Raw genomic sequence first — 26,366 nt, 5'->3', positions numbered from 1 at the left:
GACTCGGGACCAAAAAGTGCAATGAGAGTTTCAAAATCCCAGTAGTGCCAGCAAAGATTAGCCTCCCAGGGTCTAACTTAGAAGATCCCCAGGGAGTAAATCTTCACTGAGCTTTATGCAGCAACCTCACAATACTGAGGGGAGCAGGATGGTTGGTGGTGGAGCCTTTTGGAGCTGAATATTGTGGCATCTCCTAGACAGAGGTCACCTGGCTGCTTCCCTCACTCATCTTGGGGAACAGCTTGAAGACTTCAGTGGCTGACCCAGCTGGGAAATGTTGGGACAGTGCAAAATCCCTCCCTGACACAAAGGCATCCATCAAGAGAGTATCATGGAAAGTGTATTAGTTCTGATAACAAAGCTGGCCCCAGCTCTTTGAGGCAGACATCTTGCTGTGCAGGCACTGCCATCCCTGCTCCTCTGCCTTGCAGCTCTCATCCCAGGGATGAAGATACAGCGTGATCAAATAGGTAACACACTGGGCTGGGAGTCAAGAAACCTGGCTGCTTGTTCTTGAGATGTTGCCAACATGCTGCATGACTGAAGGTGAGTCACGTCACCTCTTCATGTCCACTTTCCCTCTTAGGACAGGCTCACTCTGTCCTGGCTGCTTTGTTCTGGGATTGTCTCTTGCTCCTCATAGGCACAGCACCTGCCAGGTGGAAGGACCCCAAATCAATTCTAGATCACCGATATAAATGTTAGACTGCAAAGTATTTTGAGAGCCCTAGGGTAGGAGGTTCCCTTTGCTCACACACACAGTGGGCACATGGTCATGCCTCTGTGTGCATGTGCAGGCTGTGCATAGACCATTCTTAAAATGCTAATAAAAACGGCATCTTCCACCGGGAGAGGAAAAAAATAGGGTTACAAAATTCAAAGCGATCTCTACACTCAGGGCCTGCAAACAGAAGCCATAACAAACCAAAAGTAATTATAAGCTGGAACAACATGTGTTAGTGTTAATATAAGCTCATTTAGGTATTAGATCATTAGACGAGCTCCACAGATAGGGGAACATCAGCACACAGACCTCCCCCAAAGGGACTGTTCCTTGAGAAGCAGAAAGAGATGCGGAGATGCTGAGGCTCGCTCCTCCATCACGGAGGCTCTGCAGCACCACCAGGACATTGGCTGCCGGGGCAGCCGGCGCAGCCAAGGCACCTCTGCTCCTGTGAGGTGGGAGAGCCGTGCCACTTGTGCCCTTTCGGAAATCCCCAGCTACCTGAGTCAGCTCTCCAGCTGCCCACTCACTATGTGCATTTTGGCATCATCCAGGTTGGCACGCTGCGTCCCTCTGCCCCGGCACAGGGATGGCACGTGCGGTCCTTGGGGTTTGTGGCAGCCACATTACCAATTTCTCCATTGCTCTTGCTGTGACAACCCATGGCAGAAGCAGGATAATCTCTCTCTTTCATCATCTGTACTTTGAATGCTATTATTGAAAAGCATTTTTGCAATCCTCTTTACACAAAAAATTGGGCAAGCTGAGTACATCCCCCACGCTCACCAGCTGCTTTCACAGAAAAGTGGTTCCAGCCAACAAGGGCAGAGGTCAGGTGTACAGAGAAAACATGGGGAAAATCACATGCAAACCTATTCCTTATCAAAGTTTTATTAAAACAGTTAAAAAAAAATTACTTTGCACAGCCTTTCCCCACCAGAGGTAGCAAAAATAAACAAATAAAATCAGGCCTGTGGCAGCTTGCCACAATTCTCTCAGAATGGGGGAAAAAATTGGATTACTAACATATAGAAACCTGCCTGATCCATTGCCAGAGCTGTACCCCTTCTTCCCTACTTATTTACTCTGGAAAAAGTCACCGAGTACTTTGTGTGCAGCTGAAGTGAGAACAGACCCCAACGGTCCGGCAGGAGACAGACACATTTCAGACCCCAGTGCAGTAACTCTGCCACTGGCTGGTACACGTACCCTGATTAAGAGAGAAAAAACCTGAAAAGTGGCTACCTAATACGAAGAGCCTACCTGCAGTTTTTGAAAATTGTTCATATTTTCTAGGGCTTATGTTGATTTTGAAGAGATAGCAGCGGGTTCCTAAACGTGCTGTGCAGAGGAGCACAGCCCAGCAACGCCGAGGCTGAGGGTCAAGTTCGCTGGGTGTGATGTTTCACTGGCATGGCTCTGCTGAAAGAGTGTCTCCAGTCTGTGCTGCAAAATGAGCCAGCATAAGCTGGCCTCAGCTCAGACATCTCTATTTCTATCGCCAGTTGAAGACAAGCCCTTAGAGAGGAGTGTGAGAGCTGTTATATGGATCAAGCTAAAATTCATGACAGCCAGCTGTCTGGGGATTTCCCCAGTTAGCAATCGCACCTGGGCCATCATGTTCTGCAGCCTCCAATGGCCGTGCCCTCTGTGATTTCATTTAATCTCTTTTTGTACCCGCTAAGACTTTTGGCCTCTGCAGCATCCTACGGCGGTGCCTCCTGCAGTTTATATATGTGAAAGGGTCCTTCCTTTCATTTACATTTGCTGCCTGATAATTTTACCGGGACGCCGCTGCTTCTGGCATCATTACAAAACAGTGATTCAGGACTTTCTCTTCATCTTCATCATTTTACGTTTATACTCCCTATACCAGCGGTTTCTTTTCCAAACTGAAGTGCCGTGGTCTCCATAGGCCCTGGGCTGCTCTACAAAGTTTTTTCCTGGATGTCTCACAAGCAGTGGTCCTTCCACCATCACGACTGCCTGCCACACCTGGGGCAACTACTGCACCAGCTGATGAAGCGATATTCCCTGTCTTCCTTTTGTCGGATCCTCCCACACAGACATCCTCTTTTTCCTTGCCTTCCTGTCCTTTTCCCAGCACCTGTTTGCCCTCTCCGACGGGTGCCTTGTCCAGACCTCACGCTGTCTTCCCTTACCAAAGCAGAAGAGAGAGGCAACATTATGAATGTTGATGGGGTGTAGAGGTTGATGATTACCAATGTCAACCCACAGGCTGTATAAACCAACTGTTTGTGGCCTACTTCTTACTCAAGGTACTTTTAGTCTTAAAAAAAGAAACCCTCAAATTTAGTAATGAATGATATATGATCATGTACGTGCTATTATGTCTGAGTTAGTCATATATTAATTCATAATCTATGTAGGTCAGACATGCCAACCTAACCTAGCAAGAACCCACATGAAGGTCTGTGGTCCAAGGCTGTGAGCAGAGTAATTTATTACCCCTCCTCCATGACTCCCACCATAACCTTGCACGAGACAAGAACATCATCACAGGAATACATGTGGCCCCTCTGAGTTCAGATCTCAGAGCAAAATTTGGGAAAGCTGGAAAACAAACTGAACAAAACAGAATAAAATATTTACTGGCGTCTCCACAGAAAGTGCTGAATTTTATACAGCTTTTCCCAGAACAATCTGGATCAATGAAAACACTTTTCGACTGAGTGGAGACATGATGTTCTTCAGTGAAAGAATAGCTGCCTGGCTAATCAATCTAAATTCTACAAAATCATTTTCCCATTCAAGACCGAATTACATGCTGCTGGCTGTAGGGTTAGTGTTCCTCTGCCAGGGTTAAAATTTCTGAATCCTATTTGATGTTATTTACATGAAGATGTTCTAGCAGCACCATCACCGAGAACTTTTCTTGGGGCAGGGGAGTGCTTCCCCATTAGCACTGCAGAAGAGTGAGGCTGACCAGGAGATTTGAGCACGGCTGCGAGGAAACCCGCAACGGCAGCACCAGTGTTTTTCCACCCTTCTTTGCTCCCTCTCAGCAGCAACCATGAATAACAAGCAGGAAAAACAGAGGCAGGTTTTGAAGTGAAATGAGGGCAGTGGGGGGGAGGAGGGAGGGAGGGCCCTGCTTATGCAAGAGTGGGTATAAAAGGGGGAGCCGACTGCCCCTCCAAAATCGGGAAGAGTGGGGCAAAAGGAGAGCGCGAACCTCTTCGCTGAAGAGCAGGTTTGAGAGGTCTGTGTTTCTTTGTACCTTTACTGTGGCTGTTGCAGGGAGAGATCCATTAGGAAACATGCGTGGGCCCTGGGCTTGCTTTGCACAGGGGATGCCTGTAGGAACAGCCTTGTCTTCACCTTCTTCGGTTCCTAGTTGCTGGAAAACTTTTTGCCCAAGTTTGGCCCAATGCAGTTTTTCTAGCACAGCTCTCTTCAGGAAGCCAAATCCTCGGACACTGGAGCAGAAGGGCAGGATAGAGACTCTCTTCTTTCTGAAGTCGAAGCTCTAGCTTTAAGCACACGCTTGTTCCTAAAACCGTGGCAACCCAACAAAAAAGCGCCTGACAACAGGGTCCACACATAGTAATTGGGATAATGCTTGTGCACTCCTGCTTAAAAATGGCTCAGAAGTAAAATGAAAGACTAACTGTAAGTAAGTCTTACTAGGATAAAGTGTGTTCCAGGTATAGCAGTCTATGTTCTTCATAGTCTGAAAGCTTCTCCTTTAGTAGGAACTGTGAGAAGACAAAGATCTAAGAAGTGCAGTAGTGCGTGATGCATCCTAATAGGAGAATATTAATTGAGTGAGCATAAGTGACCAGAAAATTAGCAGGGAGTTGTCTCTGAGCTTTGTAGCAGGGCACAAATGTAATGAAATCAAAGGTTCTCCCTCATTACTGAAGCCAGCCGAATTCCCGGTGGTCTGAAACAGGAGGAGCACTGTGGTGAAAGTGGGTCATTGAACATTTTCTGGTGAAACTTTTTTTTCTGGAGAAAGCTGGGTATTTTAAGTTGATGACTTTATTGATTTGGGGGGGGGGGGGGCAGGGGACAGAAGAAAGACTCCTGCGCTCCTCAAAGACATTGACAATTTTTTGTCAACAGAAAACAATAGAACTGAGTGCACAAATACCAAAAGAGCCCCAAAAGTCATCTTGGCTGAAACCCCTGAGAACTTGCAACTAAAAACTGAACTTTCTTTATGTGACAGAGCCACCAGAGCACCACATTGGAATTATTGTTCAGGTGCCTCCTGCTCCCCCTCTTCTGCGGGGCAGCATCCCCTGCAGCCAGGGATGCCTGACTTGGGGCTGGTACCTATAGCAAAAGGAGATCACCAGCTGCAGCATGACTCGGTCATGGTCTGCAGGGGAGCTGGAAGCAGGAGATACCCAAACAGCAACGCCCTCTGGGTGCTACAGCACAGAGGCATAATGATTTAAGGAAAAAAAATACAGTGGAGTGGCTGTGGGTTATGTGATTTCCCTTTCCAGTGTTTATTGTCCACAGCAAACACATAAGTCTGGCAGCTGTAGTATATGTTATTAGCATCACTTGTAGCTTATCAGCCAAAGTCAATAGTTCTTGTTAATAAGGATACTTTTCAGAGTTTTACAGAACACAAAGGTGCCCTTCACTGAAACAGCCTTCGTTTCTGTGTCCTCGATGCTGAGAGTATCAGGCTGGGTTTGCTTTTTCCCTGTGTTCAAGCCTCTCCCAGGAGGATGCAGCAGCCCAGCTATAGCTCACAGGCACAGCGTGGTCCGGCCACTCGTGCACGCCGCGGGTGCCTAGTGCCTCACGCGGACCCACGTGGCTGGCGGTGCAGGAGACACGGATTCGGGCTGTGCTGTCACACGTCCCACCCGCACCTCCGCTGGCCTCGAAGGGACCAGCTTTCTCCCCCCAGCCTGCCTGCGGGAAGGACTCTCCGGGCGAGAGGGGAAAGAAAGAGGATTGCCATCCAAAACCTAACTTGTTTTCTTAGCATTTAGCTGAACAAAATGCAGTTTTAATGGAGGAACTACTTCTCCCATTGCCCGGATCCGTGGCTGGGCTGCACGCATTTTATAGCTGTCTGGAGATGGTACAAATGGTCAGGGACTATTCTGTTGCCAGATGCTGCCTTGACTGAGATGCTCAGGCAGCAAGAGGACAAAACACCTTGAATATTTCAAGCTGTTTAAGCCTTGTGTGCTGATAGCATGTCATACGGGCCTGTGCTCAGAACCGCTTTCAGACCTCGTTAGAGCTAAGGTGATCGGATTGTTTCAATGAAGGGCAGGGCTGCAGAGACAGAAATTTCCCATCCCTTTGGCATTAGGCACCTGGCACACTGTGCTCAGGCTGGCAGGATTCGGCTGTCCCTGTCTCTACCTTCAGCTCCACCAGTTGTGACTGCCCAGGTACACTGAGAACATTCCTCTCGGCTCTCTCCTTGAACCCAACACATAACTGGGCACCACAGTATGAACCACGCCTGCCTGGCCCTCTAAAATCAGGGCATGGATGTTAAATCAGCCCTACTCCCATTAGAGCCATGGGATTTTAATTACTAACTATAACAGGGGTACTGAAAGAGACCCAGTCTAACCCAAATGCATCATTCCCAGTTTGAGTCACTGTTTATTTGCTTAAAGAGGAAGAAGGGGCACTCCAAATCCCACCCCTTTTGCCCAATGGGACTTGGGAAGCTGAGCCTGGCAGGGATGAAGTCTCTGTGCTCTGGCTCTGGCAACCTAATCCATCTATATTTCATCCTCTCCTTTTCAACACATTTTGTTTTGAAGAGGAAAAAGAACAAACTTTTGATCTTCTGGATAGATCAAGAGGGAATGAAAAGGTAAAAATTGAGAGCTTAATCATTTTACTCTGCAGTAGCGTACATGTCCCACTCACTGATGGGTACCCAGGCTGCAAGGTAGAGATTAAAGGCAATTTATCTGAGAAGAAAAAAATCTAGTCTGACTGTACAACAAATACAGGCACAAAGAAATCTGTGTTCCTTTCAGTCTGGCACAAAACGAGCTGAGTTATTTTCAGGTCCTATAATCGGTTCTTCTGCATAGTAAAACACCTGTGTCTGTCTTAGTAAATGTGTAACTGCAGGCTATGCAGACGTGCTGGGTCCGGTTAAAGGTTGTGTATCCCCCCCTGGAACTTTCTACACAGCTGGTGTTAAGCCGTGCCCAGGTTTCATCGGGTCCTGTCTGGTCCGAGCTAACTTTTTCGGCCCCCCAGCCTGTGATGTAAAGTAGCTTTGCGCAATGCCACTGCAGGCAGGTAGAAAGGGCCCTCCCGTGGAAAGGGCATAAATCCATCCGCAATCACATCACCCTGCTCCAGGGAGAAGAGGTGTCGTGAGGAGCCTGCCCGAGCGGGACGGTGTTGGAGGGGCCGCACACACCAGGACAGAGGCAAGTAAGCACGCTCACTGGATTTACTCTGAATGCCAGTTTTTCAACTCAGGTTTTCATGCTTTTTCTGAAACTCTCAGGGCTGACTTCTTTAGGGAAAAGCTTTCCACAGATGGGGCTTAGTGTAAGTGTTGGTAGTGAGAACTGCTCCTCTCGCTTCTGCTCATGAGAAAAGAGCTGGCATGGTGGCTCTGGCAGCTGTCGAGAAGTAACCAACGGGCACTAGCGGTGCCTAATGGCACAGCCTGACTGGGTGGCACAGAGTCATCCTCCCTGCTGCTACAGGACAGATTAAGAAATCCTTCAACAGAATTGCATGATGGAGACGACAGGGTGGGAAGGGCAGTGCCTCTAGTTTGTAGCTTTTTGGGTTGTTTTCCTGAGCTGTCCCAATCTGGAAAATGCAGTGAGTAGTCTAGAAATGCACTAGCACTGTGGCTGGGCTAACTGTGAGGATAAAGTTGGGAAGGCACCTCCCAAGATAACTTTTTAACCTGTCATAAGCAGGTCATTAACAGAAGAAGCTCTGTGATGCATGTCAGCTGCTGCCAGCAGGGCTGGGGAGGGGAAAACAGAGCAGAGAGCAGAGAGGACAGCAGCACCGACTGCCGCTGCCTACACGCTAATTTAGAGGATGGGGTGGGAGTTCATGGGGAAGAGCAATCCTTGGATGAAGGCACAGGGCTGGAGACCTACAGCAGGTCCTCCCCTGCATGCCTCTGGGGAGCAAATAGTTTCAGGCCTGATGTGCAGGTACTCACTAGGAAGATGCTCAGACATCCCGAGGGACCATCACAACAACAGAAACTCCATTTGCAAACCAAGCTGTCAGATAGGAGCCTACAGCCTGGGAATGTAGATGTGCACGTTAGCAGGCATATGTACTTAGCAAGGTATGGCTAATTACCAAGCATCTGCGCATCTTAGGTTTTGTATTTGCAAGAGAGTGGTGATACTGCAAACTGGGGTATTATTAGGCGTGAAACACTTGGGGATCCCTCAGTGAAATGAATATGGTTATACATCGTAAATCAGGCTGGGAAGGTGCCAGGTCTTGAACGGCTGGATTTAAACCCAGACACTTCCACCCTGTAAATTAAAGTGTCGGTGAGACAGACATTGCACTGTGTCCTCTCAAAAGGCTCAGGCTACCAGAATTACAATACCTGACAGGCTGGCGCGACTCAAAGAACCTTGCAGAAAGAAGGCGGAGAGCAGAGCTTGATTACTGGCAAGGCTGTTAGCATTTTGCCCATCCAATGAGCTCTGCAGAGCTTGGAAAGGGCCGAAGAGGGTGAACAGAGCTGCAATAAACAAGAAATGACTAGTAGAATAAAAATACAGCTCTGAATAACAGCGTTTTGGCCAATGACAAGTGTTATAGATGCATAATTTCCAGCACATTTGGATTTCAAATTCAGAAATTCAAAGTTGTATACTAGAAATCCAGGGAAGGTACAGCTGAGCTATTAGTTATAAAAAAATTGAATATAGGAAAAGTGAGAATTATACAAATGCAAAATTTGTCAGCGCTTTTGCACGTGTATGCGTGCCCATGACTTTCTCACTCCCAACACATATCAGAGCCTTTGTGCTAAACACCAGTGACATCCACATCCAGTAAAATTCTCTACTCATCAGGAAAATCAAGAGCAGCAGGTGGTCTTTCTTTTAGCGCAGGAGAAGATTGCCTGTACAGTAGAGCAAAACTCAGCTTACCCCTTCCAACTCTGTATTCAGATAAAGAAGGTGGTTTCAGCGTTAGCACATTTGCATAAGGAAGCCTTGAGTGTGTTTGCCTAGAAGCTAGAACGAATGTTTGCACCGGGCTATGAAAACTCTGCTAGTGCCAAGTATTATGCTGACTAGACATACAAAGCGGGATCGTTCAGTGGTTGGACCTTAAGAGACCTGGTTTCCAAACCCACTTCCCGCTTAACAGCAGGCAAATCGCTTAGCCCGTCCGTGTGTCAGCAAGATTTAGTGCAGCAGTTCACAGAGACAGCTCTGGCCAGGTCCCAGAAGCAATATAGTTGCATTATTATAATGTTTTGCCAGAACTAGCACACTTTAGTTTGCAAGCCTAACCAGTTGGCATGCCCAACTGTATTGCTTCCCGTGCTAAATCGTTAGGGTACTGCAGCGGGTAATGGAGGCAAATCTGTGCTTCGCCTTTCCCCACCTGCCGCCATTGAAACTGGTGGCCATCTCACCCTGGGCTTTTCAGGGGGCAGAGTCAGACCAGCCAGCACTAAATACTGAAATTCCTGCCTTTGTAACTCCAACGCAATACTAGCACCTCACCTTGCGAGTAAGAGAAACTGTATTTATAACAGGCTGATCAGTCTTCCTTCCTCCCCACTTTTTCTTTCAGCAGACACCTTGGAAGCAATTTTTCAACATGAACCCAGTAGCAGATCTTCTCTGTTTGTTGGTGTGCCTCACCGCAGTGACTTGTGACCGGGTCTACGTCCACCCTTTCAATTTGTTTTCTTTCAACAAGAGTACCTGTGAGGAGCTAGAAAGCCTGGTCCAGGAGGGAAAGAAAACTTTTGTCCCCATCTCCATCGAGTCCCAAACCACACCTGCCTACGAAGATGACCTGAATGACGAGGATAAGCTGGAAGCCCTGAGACTGAGCGGCCACGGGAGGCAGAAACTGAGTTACGTGAAGGACCTTGTGGACACCCTGGCTGCACGGTTTTACAGCGTGCTGCAGAAAGCACAGCAGGGCCAAAACGTGCTCCTGTCCCCAACCAGTCTTTACAGCTCCTTGGTGTCTTTCTACCTGGGTGCCTCAAACCAGACGGCAGATGATTTGCAGGGTTTGCTGGGATTTGTTCCCCCCTCTGGGGACCCTGACTGCACCTCCAGGGTGGACGGACACAAAGTCCTTTCCAGCCTGAGGACAATCGAAAGCCTTGTCAAGAGCAGGGACAAGGAGCTGCTCTTTTCCAAGACGCTCTGCCTGTTCTCTGCCCCCGGCGTACCTCTGTCCCAACTGTTCGTGCAGGACTTGCTCCCCTCTGCCGACGCTCTCTACGCCCGAGCTGTTGACTTTACAAACCCAAGCGAGGCAGCAAAGCAAATAAACGCCTTCATGGAGGCCAAAAGCGAGGGCCGAAGCAAGTGCTTACTGACAGGCATCGACCCATCCGCCAACCTGCTGTTCGTGGTGGACGTCCGCTTGGCAGGTACGAGGCAGCGCTGCTCGTTTCGGGGGCAGGCTGGGTGGAGGACGGGGAACGGCCCTGCTCCCGGGAAGGAAGGAAGCAAAGTCATGCCTGGCCAGCGGCGAGAGGGAAGGGCTCAGATGAAAGGCTGGACCGCTGCTCCACGGACAGTGCCCTGCTCCCCGTCGCTGTGCCGGGGGTCCTGCCTGCACCCTGCCACGGGCCGGCAAGGGCAACGGGGAAGAGGTGGAGGGAGATGGCCTCCAAGAAATTTTCCTTGTCTAGGAAGCTAAGGATTAGGAAAAGTGTGGGAAGGTGAATCAGAGAGGATTGCACAGCATTTCTCGCTGATGGCAGTAGTTTCTTTAATGCCAACAGGATTATTTGTCTAACTGGGCAGCAGCACTGATCTATGGCAGTGAGCAGATAACATGTTGAAATGCAAAGCTGCGCAGAAGCAGCGGGAGGTGAGAGCAAGGCTTCCCATACTTGTGAACTGGGTAAGAAATTTATATTAAGGTTTAGCAAGCATTCAGGTATGTCCTTTTTAACCTCCTTGGCTCAATCAACACTTCGGTGTTATGCTTACTACCTTTCCCATTGCTTTGGTTCGTAAGATCGCCAAGGGTGAGACCTCAGCCAGAGCTCGTGCTGCCTTCCCTTCCCTCCCCCGAGCCCACCCGGCTGCCTGAGAGTGCTCCTGCAGCACAGGCTGGCCCTGATGGACGTGTTCCCAAAGGTGCCATCGCTGCCACTCAAGGGATGGAGAGAAAATCCAAGCAGACCCTCCGTGTAGGCCTGCAAGCCAACTGGGAGCCACGGGGCAGCTTGTGAGGAAGCAGGCAACCAAGCAAGCAGAAATGCTGTGCCCAGGAAAGGGCACAAAGCCAGTAGAAATGTAGCAGAATTGGCCGCAGTCATGATGGTCGTGGTCCCTGTGCTGTGAGCCTGCACCAGTCTCTGATGCCACCAGAAGGCACGTTAAAGGCAGGATACGTAAGTTTACGGTAGCTAAACACGATTTTATACACACAGCCCTTGTCTAATGCACAGTGTGTTGTTTTTAAACAAACATATGTACCAGCTAAGGGGCAGAGGGGAGGAGTGAAGAAAGAGAAGAATCAATTTCTTTCTCAATCTGTTTTTCAGTGAACATTAAACAAGCCTCACGGCTCAAAGAGCCTCAGGAGTTCTGGGTGGATTCAAACACGAAGGTCTTGGTCCCTATGTTGTCAGTCCCAGGGACGTTCAAGTACAAAACTGATGCCAGCGGGACTTTTTCCGTGGTGGAAGTCCCCATCAGCAAGACTGCGCTGCTGGTGCTGCTGCAGCCCATCAACGGCAGCGACCTGGAGCACGTGGAGTCGGAGCTGCTGTCGCAGTCGTCGGTCTGGCTTCAGCAGCTGTCCCCAAGGTAGGGCATGGGCACGGGCACCCTCCCATAGGGACGAACGGGACAGGGTGTACCATGCAGGCCTGCCTGCTCACTGACTGGGGTCGGATCCTGCCAGGGAGGGTTTAACACCCAGCACAAAGAGAAACACCTGCAAATGCAGCGGACCTCACGCCGAGGGAGCTCGACTTGGTGCCATCGGCTTTTTCTCTGGGGGTAGTTCAAGGAAACAAGCAAGTGCCTTTCCACAGCTGACAATGCAGGACCCATGAAGTGGGATGATCTGGGGTTTAATAGCGTACCCAGGGCAGATTTAGGGTGACTTCCCACTTGGAAACAGTAACATGATGCCCATCGGCCCTTTGTAGTTGTCTGTCCCCACATACCGAGCACTTCTTGTGGCTGTTTTCACATGCCCATGCCCCAGGACTGCCCAAACACCATGCTTTCATAGTGGAGAACAAGCACTCACTTGTCTCTCTCTCTCTTTTCTGCAGAGAAATTAAATTAACGCTGCCTGAGTTAACAATAGAAGGCAGCTCTGATCTACAGGAGCTTCTTGCAGCTATGGAACTGCCTGCACTGCTGGGAAAGGGGGCAGATCTCAGTAAAATAAGCGATGCCAATCTAACAGTTGGAAAGGTACAGTATATGTCACTGATATTTAAAAAATAAGCCTCCTGCTCAGTTTCAGCCTCTTTAACTGTATAAATTTACCTAGGACAAACCAGTCAGAGCCATGTGGGACACATGCTCGGTAGGGGACTTTCAAGATGACTGAACGACGCAAATATTCCTTAAATTAACCTCTTAACAGCAACAGGTTTGCATTAAACTATTCAAATTTTGTCATTGCAGCAAACACAACATGCAACACAGAGATGAACTTCGAGATCCGAGTGTGCTAGGCACTGTATGTACAAATTAGACTACATTCATTACCACCTCCGGCTCAAACACCTCCAGGCACCACAGCTGGAGTGCGTAGTAGAGGCTGCAGCTACTGGGCTGTCGAGGATAATCCTCCATCCTACTCCCAGAAACTGCAAACACAGAGGTGCAATGCGGCACACAATCTCACCTGAAAACAGGCTTCAGCATTAAAATCCCACAGGGAAGATGGGAGAGGGCTGTCTTTCATAACAAGGTGGAAAATTATGTTCCAGAAGTATAATTTGAGTGCCTTTACTTTTATTTAATTTTATTTTGAGAAGGTGCCCTACCTTGGAAGTTCTGTCAGGGGCTTCAAGGGTACCAGGATTTCACACAGCCCAAGTGTACAAACAGTTGTAGAGCTTTTTCACATGTTATGGAACAAGTACTGCAGCATCTTTTTTAAACATCCATGGAGTCTATCCTGTGCTGCTTACAGCTGATCAAAGTTATTGATTTCTTCATGTGCTTTATAATTTACTCAAACTCTCATTTGTCTCTTCACTATCACGCTTTGATGACTCCAGAGTTACTCATGTGTTTTGCTTTCAGGTAATAAATAAAGCCTTTTTCAAACTGACCGGTGATGGAACAGATCAGCCAGAAGACCCTGCAGCACAGAAGGAAGATGTGGCGTTCCTGGATGTAACACTGAACAAGCCATTCCTTTTAGCTGTTTTTGAAGAGAAGTCAAGGGCCGTGCTTTTCCTTGGCAGAGTAACAAACCCTCTACCTGGGGTTTAAATGCAAGCACAGGGGATGGGGAGGGAGAGGAATGATGCACATTTCCCATTACCTTTTTCTTATTCATCAGCTATTTTTATGATCTTGAGTGCTTTACTCAGCTTTGAGACGAAGCAGGTAGTGTTTGAAATACAGCTTTTTGAAAGCTAAAACATTGCAACTTTTTATCCTTGTTCAACTGTTTCACCTGAGGTGACTTCAACTCTTCCTCCAGCTTCTCTTCTTTCCTTATTCCCACTTTGTCTCCCTTCTGCCCTCAGCTCCCTTTTTCGATGCAGTGGGGACAAAGCAGTAGCCAGCAGGGCATTGACTTAAAAAATATAGTTTTATAAGTGCAAGCAGCATTTACTATAGAAAGGTACAGAAAAGGACCTCTTCATTCTTTAAGAGGTCACTTTTTAATCTTTAGTTTGGTCAGTTTTGCAAGAGAGACCCCCTTTTACATTACCATGAAAGTTTTACAGTTATCCACAGAGATTTCTAGCTTCATCAGCAACATTTTCCTTTAAAATGCTGCCAACAGCACGGGCAGGCTTCACTTGTCCCACTGAGACAAGATTTTTTGCCTTGGAAGCAAAAACACATTCAAAGGAAGTTTCTTCTTTCTGCAGCCCAGATGGATACGTTCATTTCTTAACTCTATGGAAAAGCTAAAAATAGGGTTTGGTAGCATTAATGAACTGTGCTGGATAAATTCTCATAGCCTGACAGAATTATCTCTGGGTTGTTTTTTTTAGAAAAAAAATAAGGTCTACTATTCCAATACAATTCCATTCCTTGGATTACTTTCTAATCTGAGAGGCATTTATTACAGCCTTACAGCAAAAAAGAACATTACTGGTTAAAGCCCAGAACTGTCAACTTTAACATATCCAAACCATATGTTCTTAAAAATTAGTATTAATGGCAATAATCTATACTAGTATAAATGGTGGATGCGCTGCTACACATGAATAAAAAGGTTTCAGTGGTCCAATCCAACTCTTAGCAGAGTCATAAAGGTTTGAAACATTAAACTGGAACAACAGATTATTAGATGACTCTTGAATTAGGAAGCGAGGAATTGGGAGTGAAATCTTGGTACTACGGAAAGCCTCTCAGCAGAACAAGGATTTCCACCTCTCATCTCTAGATTTGTCTTTAGCACTGATGGCATTTAGAAAAGAACCGCAAACCTCTTTGGTGTATGATGCCAGATGTACCCTACAGAGCACGGTAGCTCATAGTCATCTACAGTGGCCCAAATGTCTGTCTAATCCAAACCCACTAATGGCAGTGGCTTGCTATCGGTGATGTAGATACGTGACAGATCCTTCTAGCTTAATGGAAAAGACTAATAAAAACCACAACTCACTCTCGAGAATACTAGGATTTTAAGTGCTATGGTATAGCATCCGCATATTTATCCAATTACAGTGTATGTATTCCAGATGCTCCAACATCTAAATACTGTACTTGTATTATATACAGAAGCAATTAACTATAAATATGCAGAGATGGAAAGATGCAAATAAAACCATTTCCAAGTTGCATTGCCACAGTTCGGTTGGGTTTATGTCCATAACTACATCTCTTGTTCTGGCTTCTGAAATTTGCTCCAAGTCAGATTTATGTTTTTTAAGACAGTAAGTTGCAAATTATCATGCAACACAGCCAAAGATACAGTTGTAAGCATGAAAGAGGCAGCTTCCAAGTGTCCATGCTAATTTAAAAGTTATCCCATTTACTTGTTGGAAGTCAGATGGTAGCATCAGCCACAAATAAAATTTCAGACCACAAAATGTTCCACTTCCATCATGAAGATGGAGGATAACGGAAGGGAGCCCCTGGCCACGCTGCCAGTAAGTTCTGGGACAAAATGCCATTATTCACAGGCGGGGGCTGCATGCTGTTGGAGGACTCCATACCCTATTCAGTGGTTACAGGCAGAAAAACAAACAAAACCCACCACCCACAAAACTAAACACTTTTCAGAAAAGAAACTCTGTGGTGGTGAGCACCTCTCCACCGACACGCTGGAGAAGAAAAGGAAGGGAGGATGGACAGAGGCAGGGAACTATACTACTAAAGTATACTGGCCAGAGCAAGGACTGGGAAGAGAGAGGTGCTGGAACAAGTGCTACAGTACCAAAAAGATAAGCTACCTGTACATGTACCCATTCTCCCAGATATTCAAATGGTTAAAAAAAACCAACCCCAAACAAACAAACCACCCCCCAAAAACCCAACTAATTCTCTCCGCTTCCCCAACAATGTACGCTCTCCTGCGACTTGTTTCTGACATCAATCTTACACCTAAAATTTTTATGGCATTTTATACTTTTCACTCTCCTCCAGCGGTCTCCTCCCGTCCCACCAAATTCCTCTGCCAGGCACACCATGAGGCACATTCCAAGCATCCTAAGCATCATTCACACACTGAGCTGTCAGCTGCAGTCTACAGCTCAACAGTCTACTGAGTGAAGCACCTAAAATCATGCTCTAACAGGTGGGAGATTTCGAGAAAGAAAACAAAGACAAGGACAGGCTTTTTAAGTTTTGATAAAACAACAGTTTATACCTGAGCATAGCTGACAATTATGCTGATAAGCTTAAAAAAAACCAACCTAGGCAATTTGCTTCCTCATCCCTCTGGCTCAAGCGTGAAAATACAACTGCTGATAGAAAAAGGAGAGTAAGTATTCCTGAATATTGAGTGGTCCAGCCAAACATACATATTGCTTGTTATCTTTAGGTGATGAGGTTAAAACAGTCTGGTCCACTTCTGATATAACCCACACACTTGAGAATCCAATTACCATTTTAGAGGAAAACATGCCACCACTCTTTCCCTCCTCAATGCTATTATAGAAAACCTCTTGCAGCTAAATTCCTTCCAGACTTAAAAAGGCATAGCAAGTTTTCTAGAGGTCCTAGAAGGGAAGAAGAAAAAGGCACAAAATCTGCATTACTGTCATGAAGTGAAGTGCACTTAAAAAAATCCCATAAAAATCTGAGGAATAGAAGAAAGAGGATTAGTAGCAGAAGACATCTCTATCAGAACACACTTACTTACACCGTAGAACCTCTCCTCCTCACTGATCCACAGTATTTGAAAATGCTGAAGTTCATTTTACCAAAGACAAAGCCGATTCACACCTCTTCTTTCTTTCAAGAGGGGCATCACACAAATTTTTAACTGATGTCATATACCACTGAATGAAAACTAAATGCTATTCAAGTGAACAAAAATAAAAGATGGGGAACTGACATAAAACCAGCAATGTAGACATTTACAGCAATCATAGGACCATTCAATAATTTTGATTTGCTATACAATGTTATTTCCTGCCCTGAAATTCAAGCTGGTCTTCAAAGGAAAGAACAGAATTCAGCCTGTATACTCAGCAAGCTGATGATGACAAGTAGGAAGTTGTGCTATTGCAGGAAGATGCAGGAAATCACATGCAACAAAAGGGCAAGTGACCTTTTCATGCCTTTTTGGTTTGGTACACAGATTGCATCCTTATCCTTGATTTTGGGGGATACAAACAAAGCTGTTCTATCTTCAATCACTAGTATGCACAGATCTCAGAATCTACTACTTTTGTGACAGCTGTTACAGAAATTTAAACTTCACCTTCCAAAATAAGAAGTTGCACAACGCATTTACAATACTGCAACCTGAGTCTCAGACTACAACTTACACCTTCATTTTATAATAAGAAAAATTGTTGAAAACAACAGTAGCTAGTGGTAGCAAGACACCTCTACTCCTGACTCTTAATAAAAGCAAACGAAGAGATGCAGGGAGACCAAGCCTTCTAGATTCATCAGTTAGAAGCCTGGAAAAATACAATACAGTCAACAAATTTCTTGTCCATAAGCAGTAAGAGTTATGTTCATTCAGCAGTGTATACCTAAGCCCTTGGCTGGCTGACGATCTCATCACATCACTGAATAAGACAAACAGACCTGACACCCAGCAAGTTGGTTCACTTTGCTGTGTGCAGAAATAAATTTGGATGCTCTCTCAATTGTATGTGTTGCCATGAACAGAGAGATGCTAAGCAAATTAGAAGAGCCAAATCCTGCTCTCCGTTACTCAGATTAAATCCAAGAAGAACAAACATAATTTTAAGCAGTAGTACTTTCCCCACTGCCCCCCTTCATAAAATTAATTTTAGAGAAGTCATAATAATCACCTACCCTAATCGCTTCAAAAGCAGTGATCACATAATTGTGTCTGCTCAACTAAAATATGGTCAATTCTCCAACAGTGAGGAATAAAAGCCTCAATGCTGTGAAAGGTTTGCTCACTACAACTTCAATGCTACGTAACAGCTGTGCCCTACGAACTCCGTATCTCTAAGTACTTGGAAGATCTGCATCATCTTTGGCTCCCCCATTAAGATCCAAGCTCTCTAAATACTTTAGGAAGAAATGGGTATTTTTAATTAATAAACATGAACTAGAATTCCAGTGTTAAATTTTCACAGGGTAAAAAACAAACAAACAAACAAAAGACAAAACCACAAACAAAACCTTCCTTCACTCACACAGAGCATTCTCTCATTTCAAAGGCTCAAATTCACCTCCTACTGTGCCCAGACTGTTACCTGTCCCTCACATACAAAAGAGAAATGTCAATAGGCAAATCACTCTAGGTTCAAGAGAGCTCTTTGTTAATCCTTCTACCATTTAGAACCCTAACAACACTTTCAAATTTCCTGCTATATAAAGATGCAGCTTGTATTGAAGTAACTAGGTTTGAAGTTACAAGAATTCTACACGTATTCAGGCAAAATATTCCCCTGAATTCTAATAGACAATATAATACAAATCAGAAATACGCCAACTCTGAGTCAATTCTAGCTTAGTGAGTTAAGTTTTAGTTTGAAGGAAAACAGGTAGCCTGAATGTAACAGCCAGTAGAAGTTAGATACTGATACTAGAAATTATTTTTTAAATTTAAAGTATTTTAAGAGCTTTTTTATGCTTTTTTTTCTCACAAACAAGGTCCATGAAACCAAATCAGTAAAATGAAAACATTCAAAACCCAAACAAGAGCTAACCATATCCCATGATGAGGGAAAGCAGGTTAAGTGCAAAGCAGTAACAAGAAATAGCAGATTCCTATTCCTGTAAGCACCTTCTTTATTCCAGAAGAGCTGGAATAAAGTCCCTTTGAAAACTTTTCACAGCCATCAATGAATACATTTGATTTAAAAACATATGGGACATCAAAAGTTAGGAAGACAATTTATTACATGTTATTTTCATCATATAAGTTCATTCTTCTACATTTTAAGATGTACAACAAAAATAAAAAAACATTTTCTTCCACTTTTATTCTATAGTAGAAAGTTTAGAACTTTTGATTGCTTTCCATATAATGGAAAACTATGGTAAATTCTCAGTCTTTTGGTGAAACAAGCCTATCTTGACAGAAGATGCGCTGATTTGTTGCTCGAGATTCATTAGGAAGCACTTCATTGCTACTTATTTGGTAAAATAAAGAAGAGTTAAATTCTCTCTCTTTCTTTTAGGGACATTGTTTATCTTCAATCACATGCTTTCAAAAACGTCTAGGATTGTTCTGCTGTAGCCTGATCCTTGGCAGTTAGAACCAGCTCTGTAAGGGCTGAAAAGCATTTTATGCTGCTTGTTTCCAGTCCCATCTTTCGTATCTGAAAAGACATATAAGAAACATCAGTTTTCTTTAAAACATCAAAAGCTCACTAATTATTCTACTTAAAACATTTAGCAAAGCATATGTGTTGTCCTGCATCAATGTGTGGCAAAAAACCACAACTGCATATAGTGCACACTATAAAAAAATTTGTATCCAACTTCGCTCAGTTAAGTCTTTCCAGTTAATGTAGTGTCTTGCAGGGAAATATTGAACCATCTTCTAGGCAACTTGTAACTAAAGCCAGTTGGAAGTTTTCCAATGAAACAGAGAGAGAAACTTGGCTGTAACTTTGTTTTCATATGCATTGATTTCAACTGAAATTTTTTCAAACCCCAAATGAGGTTTCTGGGCAAAACTTTAAAGATAAACATGAATACATCCAAGAACAGCCAACAGCATGATGATGAAAGCATTTCAATAGGCTGCAAGGGCCTATGGTTCTAGCTTCGAACTTCCTGGGGGATGAAAACAACTCTACAAACAGAGAGGTTGCTACGAGTCATTTCTTACCCAGGAAATCTATTGCTCTGACAATTAGAAAAATACAACCATGAGAAAACTAAGAGTGCACTGAAGAAGAAAAATCTGGATCTAAATAAAACCATAATGAAATGGCTCTGAAAAGGTGTTTGCTGCTGGAACTCTTTGTAATGTTCACATGTACCAAAACAGCTCCTAAACTATTATGAATAATCTATCCCAGTTCAGCTTAAATTCACATCGGAGTGATGTTAGTGCACATAATAGGAATAAAAGAACAAAAGCCCAACCCCAGTCAAAAACTGCCAAATAATAGTTCTTGTTAGTAAGAGTTCTGTACTTCCACCCAAATCTTCTTCCTTTGTGGTAGGTCTCAGATATAAGAAAAGCATTTGCTCACATACAGGCTTTATCTACCTGTTATAATGCATCAACAGCTCATAAACAAGACTGATGACAACTGTTTGCAACTAATGATATGGACCTGCACTTGAATGTTTGTTTATTTCTATATATAATTTTCAGAAAAAAATGAGTACAAAACAGTATGCCTATACAATTTGATGTAGCTACTGCACACACTTCCTGGAATATTTTCTTCTTTTATTTATTTTGCTGTTTAAGGTTTCATATTTGGCACTGAAAGGAACTTAGAGTTATGCAGCACAACAAATAAGGCTAACATTTTCAAGGCTCTTGGGAATAGACCTTTGACTATGCAGTAACTCAAGGCTGGAAATACCCAGAGAGAAGGCAAACAAAAGCAGGGCCATAAAGATGTTTCCATCAGAGCTAAGGAAGGTCCCTGCCCTCTGATCTGTCCACACAGTGTTTCTTCTTTGTGCTTCTAAGCACCTAAGCAGTACTTGAATTTTGAATAGTAAGCAACACAAGCTATGCATATGTATAAGAAAGGACAGGAAAGCATGCATTGCTCAAGTGGTATCTACAATCACCAGGGTCTCAAGTCACCTCCATTATACAGATGTGAAAAAACAATGCAACCCCCCCCAAACCAAAAAAGTAAGCGAAGCTTCCCTTTCCTCCTATATCTCACTCCCTTCCAAAATCAGTAGTAACAGTAAACAAAATTGTTCCTCATAACTTACTTGTTCTCCAAAATACTCAACATCTAGGGCCAGCTGTAGTCGGATTTTGTTATCGTCACTCATGCCCCCATTTGTACCAACAGGGTTTGAAGTTGTAGTTCTTCTGGCTTGCTTCAACCTTTTTAGGCTCTCTTCCATTTTCTTAACAGAACTTAGCACATCAGATACAGTTTCATAATACCTAAATTAAGGAAGATTAATGAGAAAGAAAAAAATTACACTGTTACAGAAAAGCCTACTTGATACACATTAGTACATCACTGGCCCTGAGAAAAATGCTGAACAATGCTAGTAGGAATGGTTTTCCTTGTGAGGAAGCTACTTATATTTCCATCATTATCAATTAATCAGTATTTCCATCATTAGTTCCAGAGGTCAATCTGAAGATTACTATTCAGTGTTGAAGCCTCCTTCTTATCACAACATTTTTGGCCTGCTCAAGACGTTTGAACTCAATAGAGACCAAGGAATGCAATTGCTCAATTTCAAAAAGTCTGAATCAGCCTCTATTTACAACCAATAGAGCGCTAAGTAAAATTCCTTTTACAAGCAGGACAAGAATAACAGCCTGACAGACCAAAAAATACATAGTTTTAGACAAGTTATAGAAGTGTGCATGCATATGAGAGTGTGCAAGTGCACACCAGTCAGAAATGCCTATTTCTAAAATGAAGCAACTGATCTAAACAGGACTCTCAGGAAGCTGGCAGGAAAAGTCAGAAAAACAGTAATGCCAAGATAGAAATAGTATAGACGGAATAAAATACCACTTCCCACATACTGGGATCCACAATAAAGAAAGCATAGAATCAAACAAGGTAAACAAATCAACTAATCAGCAAAAGTTCCAAAAGCCTTATGGACTGAAATCTCATGCCTAAATGGAAAGGCATAATATCATATAATTAACTAACAGATGCCCAGGACAGCGAGTTGTTAAGAATAGCTAAGAGGAGAAAATAGAGCAACAGTGGGAATTTAGAGGATCCATAATCAAACAACTACTGTAAGAATTAAGGAAGTTGAAAGATTCTTCCCAGTGCTTACTTTTAAAAAGGGAGGCAACAGAAAGCAGGCAAGCTTTTTAAGGGATAATTAGATAGGAATAGCTAAAGAAAAAGTGCTTGCCAGTGCCATGGAAGCTGTTTCAAGATACCATTCTACAAAAAGTAGAAGTATACCAACAGAAGTCAACCGTGCTCTCTTTTCATACGTTGTGGTATTTCCTAGTACCACTCACTTGTGAAGACTTCCTACTTCTGCTGTACTTTGAAGTTCTTCTGCCATATAAGCAAGTTTAGTCCTCACAGGTTTTTAACCAGTTTATGCTCTTTTCTGTTTTTTCTCATTTAGATGCCAGAAGATATTGTCACAGCAGGCAATTAAATTAATTACTTGCATCTACATTCTCAATGAAGAAACTACGATATTCCTCCATTTAAGAAATTCAGTTTCTTTGCCTCTTTTCTTGTTCAGTGAGGATAAGACATTTTAAAACAAACTGATAAGAATAGTAACAACAAATTATGAAAACGGAATTCAACAGAAAATTCTAAGAAATTAACAAATGACACTGCCGATCTTACCCATGTTTAACCGTTACCACTGTGTTTAACCTAGCACTTAAGTTGGTTTTGGCAATGCTGACATGGAAGGTGAGAAACCGCTTTTTTGGGGGGAAAAAAGCTCTGGCTGGATCCAAGGAAATACAGAACAGCTACTTAATTTGTGTGGTGTCACCAGATTTACTGAAGCTTTCTTTAAAAGCAAGGCTTACTAGACACAAAGAGGTACATAGACTGACAGACAGACAAGAATTCTCTCTAAGATATTTTAGCTCTACAAGCATGCAACTTGACTTTCCAGAAATCTTTGGAGTCCTTCAGCAACGTTACTTAAACATAACTGCTGTGGGTTAAGAACAAGCTTCTTTTTATGGACTAATAACTGGTTAAGAAAAGAGACACCAAGCTTGAAAAAGCAGGTTTTGTGCAAAATGGAAGTGACCAGTGGAATCCGGACCAATCTATGCTTGGCCCTGTCCAAAATACTTAAGAATAATTTTAAGCACAGTCGGTGAATATTTGAGTGTCAAAATTGTCTTATAATTTTAAATTTATTCTGAATAACCAAAAAAGTGAGTGCAAACCACTGCAGATGCATTGGGCATTAATAAGTACCTGAGAGGTGCCAGAAGTGGAGCAGCAGGGAGGGATAAGGAGGCGAAGGGCAGGCAAGAACTCATGTTCTGACTATAGTTTGAAGCCTCGGTATTATGAGGCTAATTCTCAGAAAACATCAATCCAATGCTCAGCAGCAGCCAACAGACAAGACAATATGCTAAGAATTATTAGGAAAACCATGTAAGGACAGACAGAAATCACAGCATCACGCTTTAACCTGCATGGACTCTTCTGACCATACCATCTATGACCAGAAAGGACAAAGAAAACGAGCAAATAACAACTATAGAGAAGGGAAGAGGAAAGAAACATCAAAATCGGCAAGGGGACTCTTTAGTCTGAAGCAAGATTACAGAGATATAAAAAATTATAGCTGGCACAAGGAATAAATTGTCCACAATGCAAGAAGTAGGGGGTATCCAGTGAAATCATCTGGAAAAACTTCCAAAAAGTATTGCCTTCTCATGTTACTCAGTTTAACTGTCTGAACTCACAGAATGCAACATCCCACAGCAGTATGAATTTAAAATACAGCTAGACAAACAGACAGAAACAAAATCCAATAATGAACTTAATTCAGATGGATATTCATGCTCAAGAAGTCTTCAAGATGCTAACTAGGAAGCAGAATATCTTCTAAAGAAGGTATTGCTTTATGACTGCCTTATTAAACTGTGAACAGTTATCTCTTCAGCAGTTAAAAAAAATCCAAAACTTTTTTTTTTTTAAACCACTAAAAAGTTGGACAATCATTACATACATTAAAAAAGTCAAAGAAAAGCAGAACTCAAGTTTCTTTAAAATTCAACCATTGTTCACTGAAAATAACATGAGGTTAAGGTTTTATGTTGATTCTGAAACAAAATGCAAATTTTTAGTTCACTGCTGCATTACTACAGCCAAACAATTTTTCAAATGCCCTATCCACAATGTCACATTTGCAGAGATCTGAGCAGAAGCCAGGTCTCTGGATTCCCTGCCCTGCTTTTCATCTGCTGAATACCCAACACCAGAGTAAATCTGAAGAAATACACCCTGCCAAAAGAAGGGTATATTCTTGGATTTTTACACTTATGCTAATTCATAGCGTTCTGTTTTTTTCCTGTGCCCATTCAACGGACACTGGAGTTTTTAATTAATGCAAAGAATGTTCTGTATGGTTGTCTTACTTTTGCGTGCTTTCAGAGAGGGCACCTTCCAACCATTGATGAACCATGGGCTGCTTCAATGTATCTTTGTATTCATTCTGTAGTCGGTAGAAGGGCTTAAGAGCGCTATCAACATAAGGTGAAGCTTTAGTTGGCACCTCCTGGTAGATGACAGGGAAACAAGATGGGGAAAAAGAACCATTTACTTACTGAAAGCATCAACACCAAATTCTAGCACGTATATAAAAATGCTAAGCCTGCACCTAAGCAAAGAGATACATACTCCATTCATGACAAATCCATGTAGAGGTCATTGTAAATAGGAAAGACACCATCACAAAATCATTCGGTAGTGTTATACAATGTGATATAATATAAAACAAGGTTCAAAATGACCAAAGCTTTTTGAGATGCATGTGCCAGCCAGCCACTCCTATTATCAGGGCGTGATCCTGAATGCCCTTTCTGCTCACGCTGATTTCAGAGAAAGCTGAGCAGACTCAGCGTCCACAACAGACTATTAGACCTTTTCAAAAATGCCTACTGTTTTGTACTATACTTCACTAAGCTGAAGACATTGTTCCTTCTGTTCTTATACCATCCTGCTCCCTCAGTATATTTTCCAGGAGAATGCTTTTGGGATAACTAATATCCCCTCAATATCTTCTTCTCAGCTAGTTTTGGTTGCAGAGTGCTTCATCTCTCCAGGGATGACCCATACATAGCTTGGGTGAATCTCATGCATTGCAAAGCAATGGAACATATCCAGGGTACACACAAAATCTGACACCTGAAATACCTCATTAACCTCTTAGAGTTCCAAATCTTAGAAGTTGGCCAAGCAAAAGAGCCTTTGCACATCCAATTCCTGCAAAGACTATCCTCATGCCAAATTCTGAATTCTGGTGAAAAATCAAAGTAATAGAACATAGTAAAAATAAAGTTGCCAGCACTTAACATGACTGTAATGAAGTACCTTCTCTACCCCAGTCGTCTCTCTCCTGTTTATCAGTTCAGGCTTTGCACCACACAAAGCCAGTTAGACTGATGGCCAAGAGAGCAATGCAGTCACACTCACTGAGTACAGAGCTCAAGCTAGCAACTCAACTGACTTGAAGGTGGCCAAGTCCTGCGTCTTTGTTTTGGCACAGTTAGCCCACCATCTGCTTAAACATCCCATGGACAACTGAGAGATTATGGCAGTCCGCTAAATCACTATGCAGAGTTTGCTTTCAGATAACTGAGCTAAGCAGTGTAGGGTTGTTGGGTTTTTCACTCTCCTTGCACTTACATACTTTGTTCTACTCTTTCCTTAAGTAAAAATATTCTTTGTTAAAGACAGAACAATCTAGTCACTACATAGATGAACTTTATTAGCCTTGAGGTTGTTTCTGCTTTTTAAATACAATTTCTGATTAAGTATGTCCTTAAAACTAAGACAGTGAGAAACCTTAGTAATAAACTGAAGTAATAAACTACTCCCTTAGGAACAACTTCTCTTCCAGCTTACCCTAAATATTTAGCACACAAAGAAAATTTAATACCTTTGAAAGAGGTAGACTTAACAGCTCTAATTTTTTCCATGTAGCCACTGCATTGCTGGTGGCAGCACAGTTTCTTCGTGATAGCCAGGAAAGTGCTTTTGATTTTGGTGAGCCAAGGCAACCCTCACCCCACCCCCAACCAAAACGACCCCACAAACAAGCAGGAAGAGAGAGCAAGGGGAGAGGGGTAAATGGGAAAGAACAGCCTTCTGTGTTCAAATTAGGCAAGGATGTAGCAGTCTGTGGTTCCTGTTAATCAAATCTTTCTCTGTTGCCTGAATGATACCAAGCTAACTACCAACACAACTCTGCAGACAGACTGGCAAAGGCATGTCACAGTAGTAGAACAAGCCAAGATCAGACAATTGGGTTTGGTACTGTATTTCACCATTACTTTTTATTAGTTTCTCAACAAATTACTCTTTTTAGCCATTCTCATCTTGTTCCTTCTGTGCAAGATACTTCTTGAATCAAATCCAAGCTGCTAGCTCACTGGGAAGAAGTTTCTTGACATAGCAGGCAGAAGAGTCATCCTCCCAAAAGAAGCCTGCCACTCAGCAGCACTGCCTCTTATGGTATATGCTATGACACGAGGGCAACACATTTATTCTCATTAACACTTTTTCTTTCGCACATTAACCGTTCTACTCCTCGCTCTTCCTTCCATCTCAGGCCTGTGCTCTCATCTTTGTTAGCCTACCTAGAATTTTGAAAATACCATTATTTTTTTCCTTTGCAATGAGGTAAACAGTAAATCACTAAATTATCTCATGGTATTTAATAGGGTTCTTGACTGTCAAGCAGATATGGACAGGCCTGAAGAACTCATAAATGTACTACCCGGTTAGCATTCTTAGCAT

The 26,366-nt window shown here is 43.5% G+C and overlaps 2 protein-coding genes and 1 long non-coding RNA gene across 8 annotated transcripts in view; 1 reads left to right on the top strand and 2 right to left on the bottom strand.

Moving 5' to 3' along the window:
• The first annotated feature begins 3,863 nt into the window (after positions 1-3,863).
• Positions 3,864-14,900, top strand: AGT (angiotensinogen). 5 transcript variants are annotated; one of them, XM_052805332.1, is made up of 6 exons: positions 3,872-3,947; positions 7,055-7,129; positions 9,500-10,319; positions 11,448-11,712; positions 12,189-12,333; positions 13,177-14,900. In XM_052805332.1, exons 3-6 carry the CDS (start codon positions 9,527-9,529, stop codon positions 13,366-13,368), a joined length of 1,395 nt encoding a protein of 464 aa, XP_052661292.1. In that variant the 5' UTR covers positions 3,872-3,947; positions 7,055-7,129; positions 9,500-9,526; the 3' UTR covers positions 13,369-14,900. The 5 variants fall into 5 exon arrangements, with proteins under 5 accessions (XP_052661293.1, XP_052661292.1, XP_052661295.1 ...); XM_052805333.1 differs by lacking the exon at positions 7,055-7,129 and having other exon boundaries at positions 3,864-3,947; XM_052805335.1 differs by lacking the exon at positions 7,055-7,129 and having other exon boundaries at positions 3,884-3,947; positions 9,503-10,319.
• A 1,004-nt stretch (positions 14,901-15,904) lies between these two features.
• On the bottom strand, positions 15,905-16,978 carry LOC128149853 (uncharacterized). The gene is made up of 2 exons (XR_008237878.1): positions 16,424-16,978; positions 15,905-16,280 (listed from the first exon to the last, which is right to left on the bottom strand). It is a non-coding gene; the product is annotated as an uncharacterized LOC128149853 (long non-coding RNA).
• A 1,619-nt stretch (positions 16,979-18,597) lies between these two features.
• COG2 (component of oligomeric golgi complex 2) overlaps positions 18,598-26,366 on the bottom strand; it is a 31,818-nt gene continuing 24,049 nt past the window's right edge. For both annotated transcript variants that reach the window (XM_052805329.1, XM_052805330.1), the window contains 3 exons: positions 23,984-24,123; positions 20,632-20,812; positions 18,598-19,037 (listed from right to left, as the gene is read on the bottom strand). In XM_052805329.1, coding sequence (XP_052661289.1) covers positions 18,936-19,037; positions 20,632-20,812; positions 23,984-24,123 — 423 coding nt within the window. In that variant the 3' untranslated portion in view covers positions 18,598-18,935. The remainder of the gene's footprint in view (positions 19,038-20,631; positions 20,813-23,983; positions 24,124-26,366) is intronic.

Source organism: Harpia harpyja, chromosome 13 (genome assembly GCF_026419915.1).
Source record: "Harpia harpyja isolate bHarHar1 chromosome 13, bHarHar1 primary haplotype, whole genome shotgun sequence".
NCBI classification, from domain to species: domain Eukaryota; kingdom Metazoa; phylum Chordata; class Aves; order Accipitriformes; family Accipitridae; genus Harpia; species Harpia harpyja.
This window is presented reverse-complemented; position numbering and strand designations above follow the sequence as displayed.